The 20,048-nt window shown below is 26.3% G+C and overlaps 2 protein-coding genes across 5 annotated transcripts; both read right to left on the reverse strand.

Moving 5' to 3' along the window:
* Positions 1–398: 398 nt before the first annotated feature.
* Positions 399–6,991, reverse strand: LOC126925894 (regulator of G-protein signaling 7). Of its 4 annotated transcripts, none has more exons than XR_007714185.1 (14): positions 6,465–6,991; positions 5,950–6,102; positions 5,574–5,799; positions 5,406–5,502; positions 5,264–5,314; positions 4,738–4,893; positions 4,395–4,618; positions 4,067–4,287; positions 3,801–3,914; positions 3,596–3,721; positions 3,283–3,469; positions 3,014–3,106; positions 1,511–1,705; positions 399–1,069 (listed from the first exon to the last, which is right to left on the reverse strand). XR_007714185.1 is itself a non-coding variant. In XM_050741882.1 (13 exons), the coding sequence occupies exons 3-13, from the start codon at positions 5,790–5,792 to the stop codon at positions 1,640–1,642; spliced, it is 1,554 nt and encodes a 517-aa protein (XP_050597839.1). In that variant the 5' UTR covers positions 5,793–5,799; positions 5,950–6,102; positions 6,465–6,991; the 3' UTR covers positions 399–1,639. The 4 variants fall into 4 exon arrangements, 1 of the variants encoding a protein (XP_050597839.1); XR_007714184.1 differs by having other exon boundaries at positions 399–1,074; XR_007714183.1 differs by having other exon boundaries at positions 399–1,439.
* A 1,866-nt stretch (positions 6,992–8,857) lies between these two features.
* LOC126925892 (uncharacterized) lies at positions 8,858–19,961 on the reverse strand. Its single transcript, XM_050741878.1, has 11 exons — positions 19,504–19,961; positions 17,287–17,384; positions 16,613–16,759; positions 16,407–16,526; positions 16,056–16,206; positions 14,984–15,113; positions 14,650–14,803; positions 14,351–14,539; positions 14,151–14,270; positions 10,755–14,062; positions 8,858–8,997 (listed from the first exon to the last, which is right to left on the reverse strand). Exons 1-11 carry the CDS (start codon positions 19,793–19,795, stop codon positions 8,988–8,990), a joined length of 4,719 nt encoding a protein of 1,572 aa, XP_050597835.1. The 5' UTR covers positions 19,796–19,961; the 3' UTR covers positions 8,858–8,987.
* Between the last annotated feature and the right edge of the window lie 87 nt (positions 19,962–20,048).

Genomic DNA, 20,048 nt, shown 5'->3' on the forward strand with positions numbered 1-20,048 from the left:
AAACTGTATTTTACCGAAAATATAATATAAACTGTTATTCAATTTCATTAAAAAAAATAAAATTAAAGTTTTCTAGTTCCATTAAGAAAAAATACTTAACGACAAAAAATTTTATAGAACGAATAGTATATATTTTGAAATTAATTTACTATTAAAAACAACCAAATATTATAGTCTTTAAAAATACTTTAAAATACCCTAATAAACTACCTTAAAATACCTTCTAATTGCGATCGCGCAGGAGCAATCGATCACCATACTAAATTTACATTACGTACATCATAAATAAAAAGACTACAGATAATTTCAGATAATGTTAAAAAATTGTAGATAATCTTACACTATTTACAAATTCTGGGTCAATGAAGTACTACTAGATAAAAGATCATACATCACTGTTCTTTTTTATACTATGTTATATTTATAATTACATTTTATTCTTCTAATATATACCTGGCTTACAATACGTTTTAATATAATAAATATTACAAGATTGCAAATGCTTGATAACTTTTCGTATAATATTTTCTTCACTACAGGCGTATTTGTCTATTCATGAAAAATATAATTGATACGAAAATAGGTGTGTGGTATCCTATTGTTTCTTTCTTTATTAATTTTAAACAAATACTGTAGATTTTAAACATTGTCAAAGGCATACAAGAGTTATGTGTTACCCAGAAATGTAGGAATTATATTTTTAATATTTGATCTCAATTACTTTACTTAATACAATACTTATTGTATTGACAAACATTCCATTTTTGCAAGATATGAAAGAGTATAGTGGAACATGTGCTTTAGTAAAATTTTATTGTATAATAATTACTAATGTATTATGAATCATTACATGTTAATCATGCATTTTAGTTTCTGACTGTTGTAACAGTTAATAATCTAATAATTTTTCTTTTCTTTTAAACATATGCATACCTGAACATAATTAATTTTTCTCGATAGAATATCAACTTATCAAAATTTCATATTTGAGGGGTCCTTGATAGTTTCTTTAGAATTCCATGTAGAATTATTATTTTACAATTGTAGTATTTACTTTAATTTAGACTACCTATACTTGGGAAAAATATATTACAATAATTATAAATAATTAAATATCATTAATGACGTGTAATTTAATAAATAAATGTTTATAGAATTGCTCTATACAGTTATACATTTTTTGCTTGTATTAATGATACGTCATTTGGAATAAATTATTTACAAAACCTATTTTAGGGCTTGGTATGATTTATCACTGAGCTGTTTAAGAATCATTCTGATCAATTCCATAAAATAAAAGGTAGAGGATGATGTTACAAACACCGTTCTTTAAACGTCCTTAGAATTGAACATTTATTAATTGTATACATAGATAATAAAATTAAAAAATTGACAAAAAATGGAGTTGATCAGTTTGGCTTCCAAGAGACTCAATTATTCTACAAAAAATTGTATGGAAGCAAGTAGAAAATTGCACTAGATGCGGATTTAAAGTATTTTGCATACTTACTCTTTTTTAGCGTGATAGTAATAAAATGAACTGCATTGTCTCCTCTTCGAATCATTCTGAATACGAAAACATAACACGAGACTTGGAAAGATTCCCAAAACCATTTATGAAAAATTTTTAAGCTGGTGATTACGACGTGGCTGTGTCCCTGCGCCCGCTGAACGATACAATAGAACGAATACCTTTTACAGAAGTCTGAAATAATTGAACAAAGGATGTAATTTTATTAACAGATGCTACGATTTCTTTTTTAAACTAATTTTTTTAAATGTTTACAAAACTCTCGAATTTGCACCGTATTACTATTTAAGAAGTTTTAAGTATATGCAATATAAGTAAGTGTTATAAAGTATTATAAAGAACTATAAAAATGTTATTAATAATATTGATAGCGATGATGATGTCGAGGACGATAATAATGATAATAATGTTGATGATATCCATAATGTCTATTATGTTACATTAATATAAAAGCTTTACATTTTGGTTGCATAAACTAATGAAGTTAAATCTTTGACATCGTTGAGTAAAAAATTGTTTTCAGCAAAAAGAACTGTTAGAAATCTTTAGATACTATTAGAGATTTGAATGTGATTCTTGAGTACATACATACACAATCATGTATAATTATTTAATTACGAACATTAATATTATTAAGTATTATTTTTGCAATTTGTTTGGGTCATTTTTATCATCTAATTACATTGAATAAATTGACAAACCTTCTACAAACTGATATTTTATAATTGTTAGTTATCGACTTGTATTATTTTTTGCTTGGAGTTAATATAAATATACCGTTATAATTTTTCACTTTTTTTCTTGAAGCAGCTAGGTGATACATACATCAGTAGTGAAGCTGTAGTTAAAAACTAAATTAAGAAAAAATATAAAACATATACAAATAATAATCTGCTAAATAAAAGCTATCTAAATAAAGAAATCTATCTCTACAACAATCTAAAAGTCACAGTGGAGACCAAATATCTCAAAAAGCAGGCTACAAGATTATAATTATTAAAAGATCAAATACGGTGTATGCAAGTAAAAAATGTTGTGTACAAAAATTGTGAAAAAATTGAAATAAATAAATTTAAATAATATAACAAGAATGCAAATAGTATTGTAGGACAACAAAATTAGTAAATAATATCATAACGATAAGCTATATATTGTAATGAAATATTACACAAAATATCTTATCTAAATGATAATGATAATGCAGACAAAGATGATAGTGACGAAGACGACCATAACGATGGCGTTGATGAAGACAAATAACGACGTTAGTGGTAATGATGACGGCAGCAGTAAAGATGATAATATATATATATATATATATTCATGATTGTTTTTATAAATTAAAATAACAGTTACAATAACAATTACAATTATAATAATTGTAACTATATTAATAACTGCGTAACTACTACGTGTCGGGGTGCTACTACTCATAGTAGTGATCTAATATGTCAAAATATAATTTATAAATGATATATTGACCTTTTTCTTCGAGCCACTGAGAAAATCCTTATACATTTCCGAGCGAAGATACCTGGAGTAACTATCGCTTTTCATCAGATGATAAACGTGCGCCTAAAATTGAATACCACAGAAGATTGTTTTATTATTTTTCCATTATTATTATTATCTCTAAGCTTTTATTACATTTAATTTATTCGATCTTAATATTTCAATGAATTTCTTGAATAAATATCTTTTCTACGAAGTTTCTTAATTTTAACTTGTAAAATCTTGTTTCTAATTTGTACCGCTGTTATGTCGAAACACCATCGATCAGGTCTCTGTAAATGCTTCTTTGTTAGCTCATAGGACTGGCAATCGACGTTAATTGGGCAACTAGCATCTGGACCCAAATACTCATTCCAAATTTCGTTCACTTTATTTTGGACTTCTTTTTGAGGTAATGTTTTCAATTCTTGCACAGCTTCCCAAAATCTACGTATATCAACGAGGAATTTGTATTTTTAGTCTCTATAATTGTATTTTATTTTACAGAGATATTCTAGTCCAAAACTTTAATATGACTATCTAAATTAGAATATCTTCCTACTATTAACTTACTTTAGATTTTCACCACTGAACTCTTTATCCAGAAAGCGTATAAATTGTTCTCTACCAACAGGATCTTGTAGCAATTCTTGAAGACTAAAACCCCATCTTTTTACTCTTCTTGTTGATATTTCTTTGCTATTTAAAAAAAATCGGATGTATTATCTTAATAATGTACACATAAATAAGGATAATATAAATTAAGAAATACACGTACGCTAATTTTTCTTGCTCCCACATTTCAGGATTATCTGATATCCATGGATTTGTGAATTCAGGTTGTATGAAAAAAGGATCATACTCTACATACTGCTCAAAATACGCAATCAGACTAAAATAATTAAAATTAAAAATACTTAAAAATAAGATATGTAATTTAAACAAATTAATATTGCTTAAAATAAATTAATTATATAACATCATACAGTTTTCGAAAAAATTTACAATAATATTCGATAATATTTAAAGGTGATATTTACTTACGCTTCTGAAACTTTCGAGACCTTTATATTCGATCTATCTAGTCTAGATTTCAACATTTCAATCTCCTTATTTAACGATTCTATCGATGATATCGAGAACGATCCTGAATGTGAAGGAATATCGGTACTAGTCATACCTAAATGTTTGTTTAACTTCGAAATTGGTTTATAAGTACGGCATGCTTTCTTAATGTCCATTTCTGTTGTATTAACACATCCAGGCTGAAACATATAATAATTATATAAGTTTCCTATTATATTAAATATGTGATTATTATTCAATAAGAAATAATTTTTCAAAAGATAGAAATAAAATTAGATATTATTACCATTGGCCTATATACATCCCAGAAAGCTCTTTCCTGACTATCCAGTACCTTTCTTTCTAATTTATCTCGCTTTTTATCGACTTTACTTTGTGCTTCTGCTTGCATAAAAATGAACTCCCATTTCCTCGAAAACATTTTCTGCAACTTAGCTAAATTTTCAGCCTCATAATCTGCTAATTCTAAACGTGTTTTATTTTGCATCGTTCTTTTGCATAAATAGACAGCTATAATATTAAAGTTAAATATAAATTCTTTTACAAATAATTTGATATTTATATAATTAGTACAAGAAATATCTTTGTGTAATCAATGCTAAATTAAAAAAAAAAAATAGTTTTCATACCATAATCAGTATTTTCTGGTTCCCAACAATTTGATGGCCAAAAATATGGTGTTTGAAACCTGTAGAAAGTATTATCATTTTTTACAGTAAGGCAGTGGTCATCAATAGGGAAGAAATATCCATGAGATGCCATAAGATGTGCCACATGAAGTGCCTCTATCATATCAATACATTTCTAATTAGTTAAAATCAAATAATTTTTTATGATTTATGAGGGAAAATCAAACAATAAAAGAACATTTTAGAAATTAAATCATTCAATATTATTTATACAATTAAATTGTTTGCCACTGTTTTATGTAATCCTCCTCAAATTCCATATCTCTTATTTTGTAGTAGATACATTTTTTGAATCAATTAATAATTCTAAGAAACGAGCTAAATAAATAACTATTACTTTAAGCTACTATTATACTTTGAAGGCTATGATTAATTATAATATAATTAATAGTTGAAAGCAGAAACAAAAACCCTTTTATTTTGTGATTTTTCCCTAATGTTTATGTACTTAATATTTTAATTGTACCTTGATCATCTATAGCCATGGCCTTCATCATCCATGATATTAAATCTGTACCTAAAATAATAAAGAGAATTAAGTACATTAATATTATATTAAAAAATAAAGAAAGAATAATAAAATCTCAAATAAAATTGTAATATATTACCAGTAAAAACAGAAGGTGTTTTTGTCATAAAATTCTTTACCGTTTTCACTGGAACACCTGTAACTTCATCTGACATTTTTTCTACAATATCTTCCATCTACAATACACAGATAAATAAAATTAAAGATGAGAACATTTAAAAATTATAAAAACGATATTCTCTCTTACTTTCTGATACACAAGATAATTAGGTGTATCTTCGGCACATGAGGCAGTGATATGATATGTGGGACTACTTGGAGATTTGTCAACTGCTTGGCCATTTTGATTGTTACATTGATCTATTTGATTATCTCTACTTCTATATCGATCAGCTGTTCCTCCAATGTCATTATTTTCACCTGGTTTTCGGCGACATGCCGATTGTTCAGAATTCATAGTTACCATATCCAAGCTAAAACAGTATTTTGGAAAGATTTTTATTGCATTTATATTATTCAAAGTATAAAATAAATATAGAAGGTTCACTAGTGTTTGACCTCATTATTTAAAAAATTTAGTTTTATTAATTAATTTAGTTAGTTGAAAACAGAAATATATTTACCTTAAAAAAGTATATTCTCCATGACATGAATAAAAGAAAAGTGTCTTGTTTACATTATATTTATCAAGACTTAAGCCAATATCCGATTAATTGACTATTCACTATCACAAAGCCATGCCAATTATACATTTCACTAAGATGAGGCAGAAACAGCTGGTGAAAAAATATATAAATGAAATATTTCTTTATATTTCAATATATTTTCAGTGTATAAATCAATGTCACAATATATATCATTGTTTTATATATACATTTATAGCACGAAAAATATAAATTTCAATAAATCAAAAAAATGTAAGCATTCTTAGATTTAAATTGATATTAAAAAGCGAAAAAATATAATAATAATTACAATATATGAATTTACTAGTTATTATAGTTAATTTCACAATTCTATTCCGGCACAATGAAAATTAAATTTTCATACATTCTTTAAAAATAATCATCACATTAAATTTAATTTACAAAGAAAATTTTACTTCAACAAATGATTAGGTAGTTAATAATAATATTACCGACTCTCAAGGAACGAAAACTAAATCTTAGAATGATCAACAGTGCCAATCATTCATGTTCTTTCTTGATAGGCAATTCCTCTATCAGAAATAATAATTCGACCTTTCCATATTAAAAAATATGCAGCTATAGTATTTCACAATCTATTCGAAAACTTATTTTTGTGAGTCAAACTGTATTTGAAGCACAAATCTTCCTCATTACACGATCAATATTCCAAAATCACAAAACTATGAACACATTCTATTCGTTCGTAGAATTGCATTTAAACAAGATTGTTTCGTCTTAAATTGTTCAAATTATTTCATTAATGACAATAATTTACAAATAAACCAATAATAAATTGTTTTTGATAGATGAAATAATAGATCGGTGTTTTTACTATACATATATGTACGTGAAATTCCTTTGTACATTCGAACCACGACTGCGCGTACAATTTCATGTTGCTACGACGATGGTGTAGAAAGCATATCATATCATATTCATATGTATAGCAGAAACGGAAATGATGTAAAAATCTGTGAAAATTAAAACAATTAATTTTAAATGTTAACTAATTCATAATGTTGGTTAACCGTATTCTTTAGTAATAGAATATTTACATATTTACATGATAAATCAATAAAGATCATTCGTTGATTTGACAATAAAAATTTTTACAAAATAAGGTCTATTTCAAACATTTAGCAAAACATAAAAATGTAAAATGCTTACATACGTCTTTAATAAAAATATATCTAATATGTGCAAGTATTAATATCGATGTGTATTAATTAATGAGATTATTGAACTGCAACATGTTAGTAAACCATCTTTATTCTTTCATTTCTTGGTGTGATAAAATTCTTAATAAATTCAATTCCTTCTCAATATATATAAATTGTACATAATTCATTTCACAACGTAAGCGTACGCATTTCATGCGCGCGAATTCTATGCGAACTTAATGTACAGAATCGCGCATGCGTGTACGTACATACATATCTGTAAAATAATTACAATAATTATATTTTTAAGATCGCTAAATCAACACAGTACTATTCATTAATCGACTTTTTATTTTAATTTTAGTTATAGAGCTTCGTGATTGAAGAAATATATGAATATAGCTAACTATAACTGTTGAATATTTCTTTTAATTTTTTGTAATGCTTCGTTAAAATTCAACGAAATATAATTAGGTATTATCCATTTACTCGTTACTTTGAACTCCATAAAGTCGTTATTAATTATAAAATAATACTTTAAAGTTTTATGTTATGTAATATTTCATCGGCTGTTTTAATGTACGAAAGTAAGTTTCGCGATTACGAATATATATGAAACATAATTTATGAGTTACTGATGATTGGTATTAATAAATTCCTGACACAGGCCAATGGCTTAATAAAATTACATTTATATCATGTCAATTTCATTCCTTCTTCCCTAACGACTTGTATTCTATATATATTTCTAGAAATAACATATTAAAGAAAAGCTTTGCGAATATACAATGTAACAAGTATACATTCTTCGAATAACAAAGACTCAAATTTAAAGTCTAAGCATTGACTTATGTTTAAGTCAAGAACTTTTTATATACGTGTATATATATATTCTGTACTTACATATAATAAAAATATATTATGTCAATATTGAAATTGTTTTACAATTCATAAATAAAAATCTGATGTTACATATAACAATTTCTGTAATACTTTTCCCTTAATGACGCAAACCGCTTTCAAAAGTAACAATTTTTTCATGGTGTGCATTTAATATGAGTGTGTATATATTATTTAATTTAGTTGTATATACACGCTCATGTACACACATAATAGTATAATATTACAATTATATACATCCATCTCTACATTATGCACAACGTTTCCCGATCATGTGCAAATCATATGAAAGCTAAAGTTAGCTATAACACATTTAAATAATTGATTTTTAAATATCAAAATAGCCGCAGTTAGATCTCAAACTTTGTTTTGACAACTATAGCTGTTTTTTTATTCGTACTATAATATATATTAGATCAATTGTTTTCTAGACTAGAATCAAACACGTACTAACATTATCCCTAATACACATGAATGTGTATATGGATCTGTATCTTTTTCACCTTCCCTGTTCATAAATTTAAACTTTTGAACTAAAGCTGAACTGAACTAATGTATAAAACACTACAAATTGCCTATATATATACAATAACATTTATAAGATTTACCTATATCTTTTCTTTTGTACAATATAATTTCCTTGGAACGACTCTATGAGCTGAACTTGTGTTCTTACAAAACCATCACGCACTATTAAAGCAGTCAAATAATACGTAGTTTTAGATCCTCCATTTAGCATATTGCTGATACTTTGGTTCAAGATCCATTGTTAATTGCTTGAATTCGTCAATTTCATCGTCAAAATCATAAAGATTGTTACTTTCCTCCATATATCTTCTCTTTAATTCTGTGTCTTCATATTCAACAAGATGCAATTCTTCTTCTTCTTTTTCTTCTTCAATATCATTGATTTTATTTTGTGCTACAAAAATCACGTTAATGATTCTTATAAAGTAATTTTATACCGTTTCATTTTTACGATAAATTAATTCATAGCATACATAATCATTTGATACAGTAAAGTAAAATCTTTACCTCAACTTCTTAAACGGTTCTTAAAAGGTTCAAAACGGTAACTCAAAAATAAATGATACTTCAATAAAATATGATAAATATCATGAATATAATAAAAAGAAATTGCAGTATTGTAACTCTATTCAATGCTTATATCTTATACCTTATATGATAAGGATAATATATAAATATTAATGATAAGGATACAATAAAATAAATAATATATACTTCTTAATTGCTTTAATGTGATCAATATATCATATACATATTATAAAAAAATACAGTAATTGTTTTTTCTAAAATTTTATGTTTAACAATGAATCAAATAAAATGTATATTCAACTTTTAAAAAATAAGATCTGTTATTAATTCAAATATCACTTTTAACTAAATAATGTCAGTTACATAAAATTTACAAAACACATATATATTTGTATCAACAATTTATATAGATTAAAAGGTTTTTGTAGCACTTTACTGTATCAATATAAATAAATAGTTCTTACAAATATAAAATTCTTAAAAAAGATGCGATAAAGCTTTTAATTTCTGCTTATACAACACTAGTGTTACGTGTTAAGTATTAAATAAGTTAAGTATTATATGGATCAAACTGTTAAGATTTTTTATTAGCATAGGAAATATACAAAAGTGAAATGAATTTTTATAGTATTTTTTAAAAGGAAAATTAATACGATTTCATTAGTTGAATGAAAGTTATTATAATAAGTGCAAGCGAGACATAAGATACTGTTGAAATCAGCATAAATAAAAGAAAAAGCATTACTTCTCAAATAAAATATAAAGTCTCACAAATTTTATAGATATTATATTTTTCCACCAGATTCAAATCGTTTTTACAAAACAATGCGTTTTATAAATTTTTATGTTTATGGCGGTTGAATCAGTCCACTTTATACATAGATTAATTATATACAATTCTTAATTTCACATATCAAATATGATGCAGTATAATGAAGAATAAGCAGCATGAAATCATTTAGATAATGTTAAGCATTAAAAATCTTTCTTCATTATAATATACACAAGTATTCAGTTTGACTTTAATTATTTCCATTATTACATTATAATTTTATTTTAATAACATATATAAAGCAATTATTTAATAGTATAATGTGTGTATGCGTGTGCGTGTATGTGTGTTGCTTCAGCTCATATTTAATTCAGAATAAAGAAAATTAAAGTTAACTAATAGCTTCAATATAACAGAAGAAAATCATATCATAAGATCAGTCCAGTTAATTATATATGTGTGTCATAATACCAATATTATTCCAAATTAAAGCTAGCTTGAATATTTCAGATTAAAGGATTTTGTAAAAAATGAAACCATGTTCAGTATAATATCTTGTTAATATTGTTAATACAAAAAGCTTTATATTCACAATAAAAAGAATTTATTTTAAACTTCTTCTAAACATCAACTATGAAATATATGAAATAGTTCTTTCACATCACTTTTCAATATTTAAGATCAAAATTACAATAAATTACATGTTCTTCAAATTATATATACTGGAGAGAAATAGAATATAAAAATATTAATATCTAACTACAACATTTAATAAATATTTTCTTCTGAAATATCTTCAGTGCAATATAGATTTATAATTTTCATCAATTCTGATAGCTTAATTTACTCACCTGTTTGCACGAATTACTGATGAAGGCTCAGCAATATTAGTATTCTGATCAGAAATAATGTCAACTGTTGTATTGCCCCTTGTGTTCACGACAGCTGTTGAACACATGGTTGTGGCAACTGCACATTTAATTGCATTTAAGTATTGTTGAGTCGTATCATTTATATCATCTGAATTTGTGCATTTTAAATGTTGAGCAATATTTGATCCAAAGTTACTGAGCATATGAATATTCTCTGGTGAGTTACTGCTTACATCATCATTGTCTCTCAAATAAGATGTATCTTCTTTTGAATGGACAATAGGATCAGCTATTACAGGTACTGAAGAATATTCGGAAACAATTCCAAAAGCCTCGTTTTCTTTGACTTTCTGTTCTTTGTAAAAACTCATACTTTCTTCGGCATTATCCTCCAGTGAAGAATTTTCATCGATTTTTAACGCTTCATTGTTGTTATGAATATTTTCTGGCTTTTCAGTTATAGCATTCATTGATGAATAAGATATCTGAGATAGATCACAAAATAAAGTCTTTACTTTAACGATATTCGACCAATTATTAGTTGTAATATCTAATGAAAGCTTTTTGATCGGAGTTTCATCAATAGAGATATCAGCTACATGATGTATAAGATTTCTAAGAATTAACACATTGAAGTTTGTCATAGAAGAGTACATTCTTGGTATGGGCATAACAATATTCATATTCTTGAACATATGATCCATAATATTTTTCACAATAGAACTATTAATTTTCATTTCAATTATATTACTTATTTCAATATATTTGTTATATTTTATAACAAATGGCTCTACCACTTCTTGCTTTATTGGTGTATTTACATCTCTATAAAGTACTGAAGTACATGAATGTACACTATCATCGCTAAATTCGGAGTTAGTATCTTTACATGTACAATTTATTTTTGATATCTTTGCTTCTGGTATGTTATTTACAATTGCGCTTTTCCAATTCGTACTATTATTTACACGATATACATTTATTCTTTCTACGTCATTGCTTGTTGGCATATTATGAACATTTATAAAGACATTTCTATCACTATTACTGTCAATACTATACATTCTGGTAACTTCATTATTTAAACAATTCGTTTCTACATTTATCTTCAACGTATTATAACATTCAAGTGGTTTATTATTTACATTACAGACACATTTTTGATTACATACAAAACATGCTGTATTACTTCCTGTACTATTTACATTAAAAGCAGAATTATTTCCAACATTATCTTTTGTACTTATATTTAATATTACTAAATTGTGCATTCTGTCAGACGTATGTACAGTATGCATATCATTGCTTACATCATACATCATACTACACGACAAAGATTTGCTATCACTAGTAAAATTAATACTGTCTGTTAAAGTTTCATTATTTGTTTCTTTTATTAGTATAGGATCTACTTTATCTAGTATTCCCGCTATATTTCGTTTCTGTACAACTGCTTTTAAAGCAGAATATTCAGGTATACCTATTAATTTAGGTACAGGTACAATCGTGTTACTATTTGAAACATGCATTAATAAATTATTATTCACAATTTTAGAACAAGTATCAATTATATTTGAAACAATGCAATCTGCAGCTAATACTACATCTTTGTTAGTAACACCAGGAGGAAATTTTGATTGTATATTTTCAGATAATAATTGATTATCTAAAGTAGAAGTGGACTTTCGTCCTTCTAAATAGACATGTAAGTTTTTGCTTTCTTTACTATGTTCAATAGATTTTTTTTCTGTATCGACTGAATCATTTTCACTATCTTTCTTGAGTAAAAGATCTACTTCTTTGGAACAAGGCTTACTACTTTGTCCAGGAGCATTTATATTACCTTCAAATCTAAACGATGGGATCATATTCGCTAAACTTTGTAAACTTGGCAATTGAGAAACATTGAAAAATTTTGATTTACTCTTTAGCGATACCGAGGACTCTTCCGTTTCACGATTATAAATCCTATCTCTCTTATCTTTTATGTAATAATGGAATTTATCTCCAAGAGTCATCATGCTGTTTATGCTACCTTGGAACGTATTTTTACTTTTCAATTGATTAATAGGAGTTGAATCAGAAAAAAAACAACTAGAATGTTGAAACAGCGAAAGTAATTTTCCTAAATTAGAAGTACTTTTTTGTATTGGATCGTGTTTCGTTTGCGACTGCAATTCTACACTTTCGTTTGTACGAGTATTTGTTACTTTATCCGTTGCATCGTAACCTTTCTTACAAATTATTGGTTTATCACTTATTGTATTATAAGGCGGACTTTTTCCGTTCCTATCTGTAGGTGTAAACGTTTTTACATCTTCTATATTTTCGTTAGAACGATTTTCTACACTCTCGATATCTGTCATCGTTGAAACATCTTCCAATCGATTCAAAATAATTTGATTGTCTGGCACATGATCTTTCTTGTGTTCTAGACTAATAGAACTTATATTATCATCAGGCTGAGTTTCAACCCTTGTCTTAACAAAAGATTTATTTGTATTTAATTCTTCTACAGGATATCCAAGTATCGTCGGTGCATACGTTTCTTCTACCACATTTAAAGCTAGACGAGACAAGTCGTTTGAAATACTTCGAAAACTTTCAATGGTTTGATTATTCTTTTCTGATTCAGATGCAAGTACGGTATTCAGATCATCTAAATCAGTAGATTCTGTAATATTAACTTTCGAACTTGAATCAGTCGATTCTGCAATATTAACTTTTGGGTTTAAACCAACCATGATATCAGCCTCGGTCGTAATAATAACAGGTTTAGATAAAGATACAGTATTTGCTGATTCAACAACTGAAACACGAAATCTAGATGACCCACTTGCAGAAGTGACAAAGGTAGGTGATGATCCAAGGGATGGAAGAACAGATGATGACGATGGTATTGAGGATTCTGTAGTACGTAACGTTTCTGGAACTCGGGACACCACAAACCGACTTCGCGAGGGACTTAATATCGGACTGGCTATGGGTGAAGAGGCGGGACTAGGGGCTGGAGAACGAAGACGACCTCCATTAATACGTTTTGGTTCGAGCATCGATCGTCCAGGCTCATCTTTTTGTATTGAAATCATGGGTGATAAAGAACATGGTAATGTTTGACAAGTAAGCGAAATTTTACGGGTGGTTGCACTACAGAATCTGCTATGATATGAATTATCAAAACCTTCGCTATTTTCTTCTAATATACGACTTTTCTCGTTTTCCAAACAACAGCTGCGAATTTCAGCTACAAGCTGCGTGTACTGAAGCAAGGTCTCGTTTAAATCATCCTATTATTAACATAAAAAAATAAATAATTATAATATAATATTTTTAAATATTTTTCTAGTGAAAAATGACATTGATTTGTTTACTTACCACTTTTATATCAGGTTTATCATCTAAATCTATTTTAGTAATATTTTTATTCTTTTTCATAGCAGAACTGAGAGCTTTCATTCCAGTCAAATGTATTCTATTATTTCTTAAATCTATCCTCTAAAACAGTAAAACAGACATAAGTTGAATACAAAATGATTTTATATCCTTTTTTATATTCTAAAGCTTATGACATTTACTTGCAATGCATGGTTTATTTCAATGATTTCAGATAATGTAACAATTCCATCACATGTAAGCTCAGTTGATTGTATTCCCAATTGTAATAGAACATGGTTCTTTTTCAATGCATCTTTTATAATCAATAACAACTCATCAGACAACATATTTTTTCCAATATTTAGTGTCTCTAACGTCTTAGACAATGCCTATATAAACAGCATTAATATAATACAAGTGCATATAAATACATAAAGCAATAACTATAAGTGTATAGTTTATACATGCGTAACTATAATGATAAAATAAAATTACATACTATAATACGTGCGAAATAGGGAGATGATTTTTTTGTCAGTTGGTTATTCCATAATACTAATATGCTTAAACCTTTACCATCTTTGTCCTCGTTTATTTGATTGATGAGACCTTCTAGGATATCACGTACACCATCATCTTGAATGACATTATTACTAAAAGAACATTTTACTTCAAAATAATTTGCAATATATATATTGTAAAATATGTAAATTAGTTTTTTATTAGAAAGATTCGTTAAAAACATATGCAATCATAATTAAAAGATAAATGCTATAGAGTTATATATCTTATTGTTTTGTTTTTTTTATCCATTACCTCTGTTTGTTACGTACCTAATATCAAGTAGCTGTATATGATTATTTAATCTAAGTAGGGAACCAAGCTGTATTGCATCATATAAATTCAGCCCATTGTCAGCTAAATAAAGTTCTCTTATTCCAGTGTTCATTTTTAATGCTGCAACTGTTAAAAGCACTATGTTACTGTAGCATTATCAGAAACTTATTTCATCAATTTTATTTGAGTAAAGTAGTAAGTAGCAGAGAGTAATCAAAATTATAGAATGCAATTTCAGAAACTTTTAATTAACACTATACAACAAATTTTTTTTCTCAAGTACTCAAGTACTTAAATAAAAGTACAGTATTTTATTATTATAATTTTTTCTTAATTCTAAAATGTTTAAATAGATCTAATAAATAGAAGCAATCTACTTAACAACTCAATGATGATGCAGAGAAAGAAAAATATAACTTCTTACTGCAATGAAATTGTATTTATATATAAAAACTAATTAAATATCTTATAATTTTAGTAGTAGTTCTAATTATTTTTAATATAGCGAAATTTTAAATTATTAGGTTGTAACATAAATAAGTTTAGTCAAATAAGAAATAATATTGAGTCAATTTAACTAAACTCATACTTATATTACAATCCAATAAATTACTTGAATAATTTCAACATTTTTAATGTTTTTGGGAAACTTTCCGTTTAATACAAATAATATTATTTGAAGATAAAATAGATAAAAGTATTTAAAACGCTATATTTTGTTCATTTTTTATTAATATGATCATATAAAATTAAAATTTTTACGTTATACTGGTTTCCATAACTAATCCTACATGATTGTATTAACAGGAGAGAAAACTATAGTATAATTACATTATTAACATTCTGTAATAAAATATAAAGATGATATATCCATAATTATTTAAAAAATGTCAAAATTATTCTCACTTAACTATATGTGTTTTACTTATGTCATATGTAATGATTTGTGGACCTCAATTAACAATCTTTATGAGAATTATAACATGTCAATAAATTAGATTGTAACTACTTAAAAATAAATTAATTAAAAAAGAATGGAACTAACAAACTGTATTGCATAATAAATACCTAGTGTGACGATAGATCTTCCTGAAAGTCCACAATTTTCTAATTTAAGCACATGTAGATGACAGACTAATCTTAATGCACGACTCAAGATATTCATGTATTGTTCATTAAGGATTACATCCTTAGCTTCAAGATGTTCTAAGCATTGGGTCTAAACAAATAATGATTCCATTAATTATGTATCAATCAACATAAAATTTAATTTTAAACACTCATATATTTAGTCATTTCTAATTTTTTCATTATTCATAGTCATTCTATACACAATAATCAATGAAATAATAAAAGATAATATTTGAAACTAATAACCATATAAATTTTTTCAAATGAAATGTATCATATTATATATACCTTTCTTATCATATTTGCACATGCTTGCCAACCATAAATTCCAATGCCTTGATTAGATGAAATGTTCAAGTGCTTTGCAGATTCATAATATTCTAACATATCAAATAATATCACAGAACTCTATAATATAAAAATAATAAATGATATCAAATATCATTTCAAAAGAAATTACTATTTTTGATCAAATTTTTAATTAATAGAAATACCTCATCATCCAAAGATGTAGCTTCTAAATTAACTTTATTAAATCGAACTCTTTTGAATATTTCCTCCAATGGTTCCGCATGATTAATATCCAATGTCTGTCCTTTTAAATCTAACTCTTCACTTCTCAATTCAAATGTATCTAAATTCTGTACAGTAATCATTATTATCAATACTAAATATCAAATAAATATATATGATAAATGCATTTTCATGATATGTATAAACTATATTCATAGTTGTGTTTAAAATAATTCTTTATATATTTAAAGTACTTAAATATTATTTTGAAACACAAAGTAAAATATGATGCAGATATCTAATCTTAAGTATTTTGAGCTTCAATTTAATGTAATAAAAATCTTTCTTCTATATATATATACATTTTTATATTTATTTATTTATTTAAACAGATATTGTGTAAATATAATTTTATATTCCTGCTTCTTATGTTCTCCCCATTTCCTTTATTTGTGTTTCAATATTTTATAACTTAAATATATACATTTGCGCATATACTTGTTATATCCGTAACTACTAGTTTGAATATTAATTATAAAACTACAAATAATTAATAATTAGTATGATTAGATATGTAATCAATATTATTTGCTTTGATATTTTTTTCAATCCAAACCAATATTGCATACAAATATTCGGAAAGATGCACTTTTACCTTAAGCTGATTTATAACAATCTCCAGAGGATCTGAATTGTGTTTTAAACAGGATTCCTTGTATGATGAGATTACATCTTCACAATTCACATTTTCAGCTGTGAACAATTAATCAACATATTGTTAAAATATAAAACATTAAAAGTTCAACATATTAAGATATATATGACTAACAGATGATGCTGGAGGATTCTGTCGATTATATAAGATGCAACATAATACATATGATATCCACTTCAGAAATAGTTCAACAATTGAAAATAATTGAAAAGATTCATACAATATTCATACATATTTTTACTTTATTTTGTTCTTGTATGTTATTCATAAGAACATTTTTTCATTACTTTCAAATACTGAATACACTTCATGTAGTAGGTCTCACATATTATATTCTATTCATGATCAAACCTATTTGACAAAATGTTACTAACAACACATATTATAAACATAACTCTGAGCTTCAGTTTATTACTTGCATTTCATAATTACAATGTTTTTAACACGTTCGCTGCGGCGTTCATTGGTGACTCACCAAACGTTTCATTTGTAGCAATGACTTGATCATTAACTAGTGTCTATATTTCCATTGAATGTTCACCTCTCTATCACAACAAAGTAAGTTGATAAATTTGACCCTAGAAGCAGAGGATCAAGCGGAAATCAACTCTCCATTTTTTTCTTAAAAGTACAGCCAAATATTTACTTTAACATGAATGTAAGACATATATCAAAAATCAAATATTGTTTTTCTGCAGAATATAATTGTTTTTATTAAAAAAATTAGCTTCCATTTTATATGCATTATTCCACAGAGAACGTATTAATACAATGATGTAAACTAAATGTAACTGCATAAAAATTATAGATATACTAAAATACTCTCACATACCATAGTTTCACATTATTTCATTAAAAAAGAATTTATTTAATTCTCATGTAATGTTTTTAAACAGTCAAATGTGTACTTGAATAAAATTGGTATAAATTCGAGAATATAACAAATTCTTTATTATATAAGACAATTTTATAATATACATTGTTCTATTTAAAATAATCTAATTTACAAATTACAATTAAAATAATATGGTTTAAGAGTAATTTACAGGTTAATTATATATTGTACATACTTCAATATTGCATCAAACTTATAATTAGTATATGGTTCACATTGTGAAATCTTAAACGTTCTGTATTTGGCATGACCTATAAAAAAAACCTAATGGCTTTGTGCACTACAACTATGTAAGTAAATAATTACAAAAATGATATTAACAAATGATGTAACATCATTTTATAGTTAAGATTATAGCCATTATGTTATGAGTGCTAATAACATCTTTAAAATAAAATTTAAAGAAGTTATTTTATCAATTTATAATTTATAAATTACAACTCAAATTTAGATTATAGTTTTTAATTAATCATCCTATTTTGTTATTACAGAAAAGTATTATTAAATAAATACAGTTTCTATATAACTAAACATATATTCTTATTAACAAGTGCCAAAATAATATAATTAAACATATAAAATAAATTAAACTAACTTAATAACTTTTGATATACTTTTAGATGATATGCCTTTGAAAATATTTGTGATTTTATTAAATTTTAAAAGTTTTAGTGCTTCTCTAAAGAATAGTTAACATATTAGATTAAACTTAAGTAACTTTATGAAATATGGATATTTTTCTATAGTTAATTGGTAAATAATTTAAATGTCCATGTAATTAATTTAATGACAAATAAAGTACAGATTCTCGAATTATATAGTATAAGATATAGATCTCTATAAGTCAAAAATTTCTCTAATTACGTTAATATACATTTCACACAGAGTTTTTACAAACATTTATATATATATATATTTTTTAATAATAACCAAATTTAATGCTTAAATTATTACTAAGGATGTACAATTTTTTGAATTATTAATGTTTATTAATCAATACAAGTATAAAGTACAAATCTCTGTAACTCACAAATAAGTAAACAAACATCATACATACATTTGTTAGAAACATTTATATTTACGTATCTATAAAGTTAACTTAATGACGATTAAAGTATTATCGTAGATAAATGGATTTTTGTGAATCATTAATATTTATTAATTAATACAATTACAGAGCGTAGACCTTTAAAAGAGCCAGCAATATAAAATGAACGAATGAATGTAAAGATGAGATGTAAGATAAAAATATTTATCCTCACCGAATTTCCATGGATTGGCCGGTTCCAGGCATCCAGTAATCAAATGATTGTCATTTGTTGGGAAATTCACACGTCGGGGAAGCTTTTTTTTGCTCAATGCCAAGGAGCTTCGCAATTTTCTACCATCGATCAAAATATAAGGCGACAATGGGACATTGCTTGTACCAAATCTCGACCTTCTCGTCGTGTGCGATATCGTTCTCGGAGGAAGTTCCTCAGGATCGACCTCATCTTTCAAGGTCGTAAGCGAATTCTCGCTGATCTGCGAAACCGAATTCGCTCCTTCGCTCATATTCAACAAATTTCTAACATATTTTCTCGAACGGAATTTACTTCACTATAAACACGCACACACGCATTCACATGCACATCGCACAAGATGTCAACGCGGCTATTTCGTAGAATCGTTAACGTCGATATCGAAGCAAACATCAGCTACTCGTATATTACATCCGCCATCTTTATTACTGTCAGGCAAGTCGACAACTGTGAAACTCAACACCTAAGTTGGTATCACTGTGCTGGTATAATTAATGTATTCAATA

The sequence above is a fragment of the Bombus affinis genome, chromosome 16, assembly GCF_024516045.1.
Source record: "Bombus affinis isolate iyBomAffi1 chromosome 16, iyBomAffi1.2, whole genome shotgun sequence".
Lineage (NCBI taxonomy): Eukaryota > Metazoa > Arthropoda > Insecta > Hymenoptera > Apidae > Bombus > Bombus affinis.